At 34.9% G+C, this 11,005-nt stretch overlaps 1 protein-coding gene across 2 annotated transcripts; it reads left to right on the plus strand.

Annotated features, from left to right (window-relative positions):
• The first annotated feature begins 1,771 nt into the window (after positions 1-1,771).
• On the plus strand, positions 1,772-9,240 carry LOC127658684 (leucine-rich repeat-containing protein 3). 2 transcript variants are annotated; one of them, XM_052148111.1, is made up of 2 exons: positions 1,772-1,817; positions 5,635-9,240. In XM_052148111.1, exon 2 carries the CDS (start codon positions 6,058-6,060, stop codon positions 6,859-6,861), a length of 804 nt encoding a protein of 267 aa, XP_052004071.1. In that variant the 5' UTR covers positions 1,772-1,817; positions 5,635-6,057; the 3' UTR covers positions 6,862-9,240. The 2 variants fall into 2 exon arrangements, with proteins under 2 accessions (XP_052004071.1, XP_052004072.1); XM_052148112.1 differs by having other exon boundaries at positions 1,778-1,812.
• Positions 9,241-11,005: the final 1,765 nt, after the last annotated feature.

Here is an 11,005-nt window from a genome sequence, read left to right on the forward strand (position 1 = left end):
TTGTTACAAATAATAATAATTAATTAATTAATTAATTAATTAACATCTTTTAACTGTTCCATCAGACACCTTTCTACCTATATTACCAGCCAGTATTTTTGGGGTAATGGACACAGATGTAATGCCATTAATATAGCATTAAAACATCTGAATCGATTTAAACTACATTACCCACAATGCAACTCAAGCAATTAAGGTAATATGTTGCTCCTTGCAAACTTGTTGACTGGATTTTAATCAGGCTCTGTAACTGTAAATGGGTGTTTTATAACTCATGGTGAGCACTGGCACAAACACTGCGGTGGTAAGTAATTTGGCTTTTGATTTCACACTTTAATTATCTCCAAAATTTGTGCTTGGGGTTTGTTTGAAGCTGGATTCATTGCATTACATAATGAAAAGCCACAAATTCAGTTATTTTATTTTTCTCTTAGGAAACAAATCATAAAACACCACAATTAAATAGGAATCTGCTATTTATGTGCCTGGCAGCACCTCTTATCAGCTGCATTCATAAAAAAATATATATATATATATATATATATATATATATATATATATATATATATATATCTTTAACTTCATTTTACATGAAGCAGGACCCGTTTTTATAAGACTTGATGATACATGGGCATGGTTTTGACAAGTATGCTTCCTTTCCTGTGCTGTTGTTTCACCTGGCATCTGTCACTGACAGGCTACTAATTATATTAAATCATTTTATATTCGGTCATGGCAAAATAATGTGATAATGTTATCTATTCTGGGTTCATATGATGAGGGATTTGCATCAGTTGCCGAATCATTTCACAAACAATCAGGGTTATATGCAGGACTGGATAAATGTTCCAATGAGATGCCCCAACTAATAATGCATAGACTTTTCTATTTAATATTTCACCTTGTTGATTGAATTGTATTCTCCAATCTAAGCTGTTGAGAATCATGGCAATCTGAATTCACTTCTGAAATATCCATGTCATCTATAAACAGCAGAATATTTCTGTCTCACAACTTTACAGAAGCTATGTCACAATCTGGAAAATAGTAACATGATTTATGAACCATGTGAACCAGTCTTGAATGTTTGCTAATGCTTGTATTATTGTTGAAAGAAAATAAGGTTATCTGTGGAGTTATTGCATTTTTGACATACCAATGCAATAGAGTTTGGTGAAGGTTACAGGTATAGTACACTTAAAAATAATGTTAGCCTATTTTTAAGATTTACACATTTCACATTAAAAAAAAATCCATGAAATTAAATTGTGGTATCTTTAACAGTTAAAATAATAAAACGTAAATGTATTCAAGTGTTATTAATTATGTAAAAGATTTAAATTTGATGGAAATATTTTATTTAAGTATTGTGCATGTAGGTTAAATATCTGGCATTCAAAAATATATTTAAATATTTAAAACCAGGAAATAATGTTTTATGATTTTGAAAGAAATTAATGAAAGATTTTGAACAATTTCTTGGCCACTAATCAAATATGCACGTTTTTAAAACTTTTGAGGTGGTGATGCATCCACGTCAGTATTTTCTGCTTAATAAGATGTGCTCAAATCACATATGATGTAGATGTAGGTAGGTCAAAGTAACGTTTATTTCAGATATGCATGACCTCTTGAAGTACCAGTATATTATTCTGAAGGAGTGTTCAGCAGTCAGTCAGATTTGGGTGGAGCGAGCTAGACTCTCCATCCAATCAGAGCCAAGCTGATGTAATATAGCTGCTGGGTGCAATCCACTTTACACTCACTCACACACACACGGCAAACGCGTCTGATTCACTGGAGTATCAACAAGTATGGTAAGTCATGAATAATGATACAATACAGATATTAAAATAACTGTAACTTTTAGCATAACTGGTGTTTAGCTATATTTGAAACCACACATAATTGAATGCTATAAGTTTGTTCCATTTCTTAGGAAAAGAATTGTTGTTTTATTCTCTGTCTTTAATGTCATATTGTTTATGTTAATTACTATGGCATTATTATTATTATTACTAGGCTACTAGTATTAGTATTATTGAATGAAATGGGTGGTTTAGCGCTCTGTATAGAGAACAACACATTTATGCAGAACAAACAAGTCCCCTAGTTGAGTGTAGGCTATATTAACTTAATAATAGAAAAGTGCATTATGTCTGATTGGATTTTTCAGTAGCCTATGCATGCATTCAGACAGGATCTTGTTCACATGAGTAGCCAGCTCGTAAATTTGCCAATCCTATTTATTTGCAACCCGCTCTTTTCTATTTGCAAATTACTTTGAATTGCTCATTCAATTGCCATTTAATTTCTCTCCCATTTAATTATTATTATTATTATTATTATTATTATTATTATTATTATTTTATTTATTTTTGTTTTTTCAAAATATATGGTGATAACATTATATTTATTTCACTTCAGTTTTCCTTTCTCGTATAAGCCGATTTTCATAACAGGTGTAGCCATTACTGGAAGTCTCGCTCGCACAAACACTTGAATAGAACTCCGTGCTCCCATACTTACGGATTTTAAAAGTGGCTTGTGGTTTAACATCCATCACAATAATTAACTTCCGTTAGAGAGCTGCTGTAGACACTGTAATCAATCCTGTGCAGTGTTGCCTATTGCTCATTGTACACCAGTGAATTAATCATTTATTTCGATATTTGTTACCATGATGCATTCCACATGTCTCGAGCGCTCCATATGACAAAGTTGTATCGGAAAGAATGGTCGCTTCGCTTCCGGATGTGTCCGCATATTAATATTTCATACATGCCTTTTGGCCACTCAAAAATGAGTTGCTGTCTCAACAAGATGGTTGTGCTCGAGTGCTGACTATTCGTGTAGAATGGATCCCCAAGGGGCAGTCGTGATGTGATTTATGGACACGGTGTCTTCAGTGTTATGATCCATTTTAATAATTAGTAAATAAAAGTATTACTCTCCATATTTGTCTATTTAAAGTGTCTGTAAGCGATTTTTTTTTTTTTTATTCCATTCATTTAATGTCAGTGCTACTTTAAATAGGTGTCTAAACTAATCGCACCTGTCTCTGTGACTGCAATAGTTTGAATAGACTACACACACACACACACACACACACACACACACACACACACACACACACACACACACACACACACACACACACACACACGTTGGTGCAGCTATCCTTATGAGGACTCTCCATAGACATAATTATTTTTATACTGTACGAACTATAGATTCTATCCCCTAAACCTAAACCTCACAAAAAACACTGCATTTATATATATATATATATATATATATATATATATATATATATATATATATATATATATATATATATATATATAAATGCAGTGTTTTTTTGTGAGGTTTAGGTTTAGGATAGAATCTATAGTTTATATATATATATATATATAAACATTGTTTAGGATGTTTTAAGTGATTTGAATTGTGGGGACACAAGAACTGTCCTCATAAACCACATTTATAGCATAATACCCTTGTAATAACCAGTTTGTAACCTAAAAAAAAGGCATCATAAACCACACACACCCGCCCACACACACACACACACAATAATAATGGGCTTCTAATAATAATATACAGAGTAGGAGGAGCGGCCGAGATTTACTTGTATTTTTTTGCCAATCACAGATCACTCTCTTCCATTGTGTTCACCTTGTTCACACAGCTAACAACATTGGACGATCTCTTACTGAAAGTGATCATCCCTTTGCTCTATTTTGCTCTCCGGTTTCATAAAGCACCTTGCTTGTAATTTCCCTTAAGATCACCCTAAAGTTTCCCTTAAACTTAAGGGTGTTGTAGAAAATAACCCTGTTTCAGTTTTAAAGGTAAAACGTCATAATGTCTTACAGTTCCTTAATTTTTTTTGTTTATTTAAGTGCACCCTTAAAAAACGTTAAGTGTTGCATAAAGCCCCTTAACTGCCATTTTTCTAAGTAAACCATAAGGCCCAGGAATTTTTCGTTTTTGTGTGTTCCGGATCGGATCGTGCCTGGTCGATCACATTGCCTTTGTGAGTATATTTCTGTCAATGGCCCATGTGCTGATGATGCACACAGATGATGACCATGTCCACGAGAAAATCTGGCTGGCACGTGGTCAGGTCGTGCGGACTGCATTATGATGAAATTTACGTCACGCATACTGTGCACGGAGCAATCTGCAACGTGGATGCAAAGCGTATAATTTGGCCTTTAAGGTTATGAAAACTTTACCTTAAGTGTAGGCTAAGAGTTACAAGGTTTTTAAAAAAAATTGTTTATAGAACCAGTTGAAGAGTACAGTGTGCTTGGGTGAATTTTTTGCGATAGGGAAAAACCTTTGCACAATCTTAGCAATGAAAAACTACCACAGGAGTACAGATTTGACCATAATATGGGAAATCGATAGCAATCTGGAGGGCGTATAAAGTGTGCATAGTATTTTCTGCACCCTGCATATTTATAAACTGTACGAATAGATGCATTAAAATCATGCCACAAGTATGTATCGCTAATTTTTATCATACAGTCCTACTGACCTCTACTAATATTCTTAATTTGGGATGGCAATCATTTCCTTACACATGAATTATGATATTGAGAAACTTTAACAGTCATTAGGGATATTTCTCCCCAAAATGAATTGAAATCTCACCCTCAATAATTAAGATTAATGAAAAGGTATTATATGACCCCTTTAAAGGGTAAGTTCACCCAAAAATTTAAAATTCTCTCATCATTCATTCACCCTCATGCCATCCCAGATGTGTATGACTTTCTTTCTTCTACAGAACACAAACAAAGATTTTTAGAAGAAAATCTCAGTTATACAGCATACACAATGCAAGTGTACTAACAATATTTTGGCAGATGTAGTACATTATCCTGGTTTATGTGCATACAGAAAACTGACATACTGTGCACGCAATACAGACAATATACTGCAGAAATAAAAATAGTAGTTTGCTATTCTGAACATGGCCTATGTTTATTGGAACAGCTTCTCTTGAGAATATTAACGGATGAAATATTGGGAAATTGAGAACCTATATGTCTAAAGTAGCCTGATTAATGTTTTTCCCTCTATGTTGCATAGGTAAATCTACCCTATTTCGAAATCCTATTTTTAAATTTAGCACCCCTAAAAATCTTGATTTGACTCCATTATTAAACACAGTAGCCTTAAACACTATGAGTATGTGAGGTCTCTGCAACCTCTTTTACTTTAGGCAAGAAGTATTCCTCTAAGCTACAACATCACATCTTCAGAAAAGGGACTGGGCCTCCCTAAGACGAAAATCCTAGAATATCCCCTGCTTTATTGCTTCATTAAAGGTTCTGATTGCCATCAAATAGCAATGTATTGCAGTGGAGCAGATGATACATTGATTTGTTTTGTTTTAATAAATCAGTCCTTTCTTGTATAATTTGATTATATTTTGCAGAACCAATGCATTTGTCTGCAAGATTATGAGATTTAAGTTAGATTGATTTGTCACGGATGGAGCAATTTTAGGTCAGAGCACTGTGTAATGTATTTTGTAACATGCAAAGAAACCAACAACTTGTTAATCCACAAGGTCTGTGTTTGTTTGTGTGTGATTCTTTTCTGCTTTTGTTCTTTCAGTTCGCAGACTTGGCAGGAAGGATGTTAAATACATGGAGCCCCATCACATCTTTCTTCTGCTTTCTCGCTTCTAATTAAAACGTGGCTCATGAACATTTCCCTCTCAGATATTGAATTGCCTTTCAGATCTTGATGGAGTCATTTGGATTCTCTCCAGTACATTCACAATGAATATACAAATGCTGTGTGAGTGCTAAATTCTGTTCTCTGGCTTGTGCTTCACATTCACAACAATGGCTTCCAACACCTGAAAATGAAAAACGGTATTCTACATGCGAGCTAGTGCATCAAAGAGGAAAACCTGCCACTATGGAAATGACCCTGAAAACTCTTGTTTATTCATTTTGAATTGTTCAATATGACATGGATTAATACTTACTGCCCTTGAACTGTAACAAGTATTCAGAGACAAAGTATCTGGACATGACTTTCCCTGGTGGGACTATTGATGTGTCAAGGAAAGTCTTCATCCATCATTTCTGTCCCCTTATCCTGAGATCACTTTTTACAGTGATTTTTTTTAGTGTGATGGGTTCTGCTTGTCCCAAGAGCTGCCACTGCTCTGAAAGGAATGGCTTGACAGTAGTGCAATGTTCCACTCGCAACCTAGAGGAGATCCCCCCTGACCTTCCCCACGATACTGTGTCACTTCTGCTGTCCTCCAATCACATCACCAAAATCCCCAACCAGGCTTTCAAAAACCTTCCCTGGCTCCAAGAGCTGGACTTGTCAAGGAATGCTATTGACACGGTGGACGCTGGGGCTTTTCAGGGTGTCACCGAGAGCTTGCGGGCTCTTGATCTGTCCCATAACCATATGCAAAGTGTACCCAAGGAGGCTTTCGCTCGGCTGCATGCCAAAATCAGCCTGTCCAACAACCCATGGCACTGTGAGTGCACCCTTCAGGAGGTGTTGAGGGAACTCAGGCTGGATCCTGAGACTGTGAACGAGGTGAGTTGCCACACCTCTGTCCAGGAGGAGTATGCGGGCAAGCCTGTCATCCAAGTGTTGGATTCGGGCATAAACTTTTGTAACTTTCACCATAAGACTACTGATGTGGCCATGTTTGTCACTATGTTTGGTTGGTTCACAATGGTGATTGCTTATGTCATCTATTACGTACGGCACAACCAGGAAGATGCCAGGAGACATCTGGAGTACCTCAAGTCTCTGCCAAGTAGCTCCCAGATTAGTAAGGACTTTGACACAATCAGCACTGTTCTCTAGCATCAATCAAATCAGTGTAGGAGTGAATGTGTTTGGCACAGAAATGATGGCACAACAGCAAGCCTTATTTCCATTTGCTTACCAAGGACCTAATATGTAATTCTGCTAATCATTTGATTTGATTGTAAATGGTTTTCATTGATTTTAGCACAATTAATGTTTTGACAATTATTCTGTCAACACAGTCTCATGACAACTCCTAATAATTCATGAGATGGCAGAATAGTAAGATACTGTACGACTTGGTTCGTAAGAAAAGGTATGCCTGTAATTTGAATACTGTAGATACCAACCAATCAACACAATTTGATATCAATACAAAATAGGCATCTATACAGGCATTGTGGTAGGGGTTGGGGAAATATGGTAAGAATACCTGTTCAAAACCTCAATGTTTATCTTTCTTTAGTTGTTCACAACAGTGATTGTCCTATTAAAATCATGGTTAGGTTTAGAGTTTCAGGGATGGGGTAAGACTTTATGTTTGGGTTAGGGGTTATGCCTTATGGTTAGGTTTAGGTTTGGGGTTAAAATGAGGAAACACCTTACAGTAAGAATGCATTTCAAAAGCCCAATTTTTCTCTTTCTTCAATGGTACACAGCAGTGATTTTCCTATTAAACTAATGGAAGGTAGGTTTGGATAAAGGCTTAGACTTCATGGTTAGTTAAATGTTTGGGATAGGTGTTAAACGTAGGAGAAATCATAATAACTTTGTTCATTGGTTTGTTAATTTGTATCTACTGGAGTAAAACCAAGCTATTTTTGTTTGCGCCAACACTTATGATTTGCCATATTGTACTGGTTCTGTTGGGGTCAATCGGTGCATCACCAAAAGCTCTGAAATGTTCACATTTCTTTGTCAGTACTTAAATTCCAATATTTCCAAAATTTATAGTTTCAGTTTTTGTGCTAATTTAATTAAATTTCACAGCCAATTACTAAATGATGGTTTATGTTCCATTTTCCTTTCTTTTTTTTATAGTTGTTTGTGAATTAATGAGTTGTGTAAATGAATTAGTTTTCAGAGCAAATACATAATCACTGCCAAAAACCCATCAATTGAGCTCTGCCTTGTTACCTGGAAAGGTGACAGATTGCCCCATTTTAAATGCTCAAGTGCCTACTTCCTGGTACCTCAACACCAATACACTGTGCATCGGATATTATTTGTTGTGTTTCATCTATGTTCATTATTCATTACATCTCTCAAGAATGGGTTTGTGTCAATTTCTGTTGCCCTGTGTGTTAAGTATAACAGTCATTTTCAGTCAAGTATACATTTTTGTGTATGGTATTTTGAAGATTTCTCAGATTGATCTTAGTCAGTGACAGTGTTGTACTGTATATGAATAAAAAATATCATGAGATGATATGCAAAAAAGGAATTTGTTTGTTATTGTAGAGAAAAGGGCTAGAGTCTTTTCATCTGACACAATATGTGTGTTTCTGTTTGAGTCCACATGTATCAGTTAGCAGGGTTGGGAAGGTTACGTTTGAAATGTATTCCACTACAGATTACAGAGTACATGCTTTAAAATGTAATGTGTAATGGATTCTGTTAGATTACTCAAGGTCAGTAACGTATTCTAAATACTTTGGATTTTTTCTTCAGCACTGGTCTATTTTTTCACTTGTTTTGACTATAAAAACTCTGCCAGTACAGTAAGACAAAATACACATGTTAAAAATGTTTCATTCCCTGAAAAAACGAAATACTTATGCAGTGTTGTTTCTAAAACAAGATAAATCAAATAGATCTTGTTTTAAGGATTTTTAGATATTTTTACAGGAAAACAATACAAAAATTATTAACAAAAATAAGATTTTTGCCCTAATATCAAAGAAAAAAATGTATTATAATCCAACGTGAATTTTCTTGTTAAAAAACATGATAATTCCTGGTAACGTGCCTGTAAAATGGCTAGAAATAGCATTTTAGCTTAGCATAAGGTTTTCAAGTTACACAAGGTTTATTTCTATTTCTTCTGCTCCAAACATTCTTCTCGTATGAATGTAACACATCATAAGAAAGTGTTTCACCTCTGTTCAAATGCACTTTGGATCGCATCATTTCTATGTATTAATGTTTTCCATCTGAAAGGACTACATATTAAATGAAACAACTGACAATAAAATGCAATGTAATCTCTTCAGTTATCAAAATACTTTTTGAATATAAATGTATTCTAATTGCCAATGATTTAAATTGTATCTGTAGTGGAATATAGTTACTTATATTTTGTATTTTAAATACGTAATCCTGTTACATGTATTCTGTTACCCCCCAACCCTGTCAGTTAGTTCATAATTGTGACTAGCCTTTCTGCAGTAGTGTGTACAGTATATCATAGCAACACAAGAAAATAAAAATGTTATTTGAAGGACTCTATCTGTCTTTTTCTCTTGCAGAGCCATCTACCCGAGTGAGATTCCTGCTAAACACTAAACACATTAGCTTTAATACGTAGAAGGAACATATCTGGGTACATTGGTCACACTTGATCCTTGAACTGATTTCAAGGATCACAATTAGGCACCATCTGTGGTTACTTGTAATAGACTACTTTTGGATTGAATTCAGATTTGTATTAATGGATTTACTATACTCAGAACTATTTGCCTGCTGTAATTAACGTTGTGCTATTACTAGAAGTGGAAAGCAGGTGGGAACTGGGATTTAAATAATTGTGTTCTAGTGTTCATAACAGCACTACTTCAGGAAATGTTGTGCAAATTATGTTTTAACCTGGCATATTTCCAGATTAAGCACACTTTTTACTGTGTGAATGATTAAAACTGATATCAAGGATCACAGTCAATGGAATCTGTGGTTACTTGAAATAATCCCCTTTCAAACTATGTTTGAAAATGTTTTTTAAATTGCATTCAACAGTGTATGGTATGGGGGTCCTTCATACAGTATATACTGTATATATTTTGTGTGTGTGTTCTGAGTGTGTTCTTGCAGAAATGTTTGTTGTACCTTCAGAGCTTCCATGAAGAATCACCTGCTGAGAGTAGAAATTATTATTGCTTTCCTGTCCAGATGTCCCAAGGTCTCATTGTATGCGAGCCTGTAGTTTTAGATCAATAGCACATTCATTACAGGGATAGGTTTGGATGCAGTGAACTTTAAGGCATGCTGTTCTGGGTCTAGATGGCATCATTACAGTCAAGATTTATCAAACAAGAGCGTAAGAGGCTTTGCTTGTGTCTTTAAACAAAACATTGGGTTGTCCAGCTCAGCTTGAAGTCAACATGAAATTACTTCTGAAATCTGACATGCACACAGTACAGCTCACATAACTGTTGAAGGATATCAAGATACCCTTACACAAGCTTTGGATCTATAATGTAAAACACATTAAATCTAAGATGTAATGAGCCATCTATTATTATTATTATTTGTTTTTTAAATGTGCATTGAATGCAAGATGTTACAAATATTATTCTTAGTTGATTCACTGTCTCTTTGCCTCAACACTTAATCTGCTTTTTGGAGTCCAAAATCATCTACAGGACATGAATATGATTGCAGATAAACCATTATCTCTCTTTGTTTGATTAAATGTGATATAACAAGCCCATTAGCAGAGTATTAACTTGAATAAATCTATAAAGTGCTAATATTTTAGCATGTTTAGCCGGGCATTACTTTCAATAATAAGATGTGCTTATCTGTTATCATTGAGGACAGTGACTAAGTGATAACAGGTACTGGTAATTTCTCATAGTTTTTTTCCCCCATCACACTTAATGAATAAAGGTTTTAATTGTCTTGTTTAAATGATGTACATCATTCATTGTCTTACCAAACTAAGGTTCTACTGTAGGCAGGAACAGCTTGATATAATCACTAATTTAAATATGTCAGTAAAGACATTGTTGCTTAAAGGGACAGTTCACCCAAAAATAAACATTTTGCATTCATTCTCATAGCAAATTCTTTCCATACAATGAAAGTGAATGGTGACTGAGACTGTTACTCTGCCTAACATCCTCTTTTGTGTTCCATGTAAGAAGAGAGTCGTAAGGGTTTGAAACAACATGAGGGTGAATAAATGGTGACAGAATTGTGCAATTTTTTCCTGTTAAAATACTTTTTAATTTCCCACCTTAATACGCAGAGACAAGTAATATAC

The sequence above is a fragment of the Xyrauchen texanus genome, chromosome 18 (assembly GCF_025860055.1).
Source record: "Xyrauchen texanus isolate HMW12.3.18 chromosome 18, RBS_HiC_50CHRs, whole genome shotgun sequence".
Classification (NCBI taxonomy): Eukaryota; Metazoa; Chordata; class Actinopteri; order Cypriniformes; family Catostomidae; genus Xyrauchen; species Xyrauchen texanus.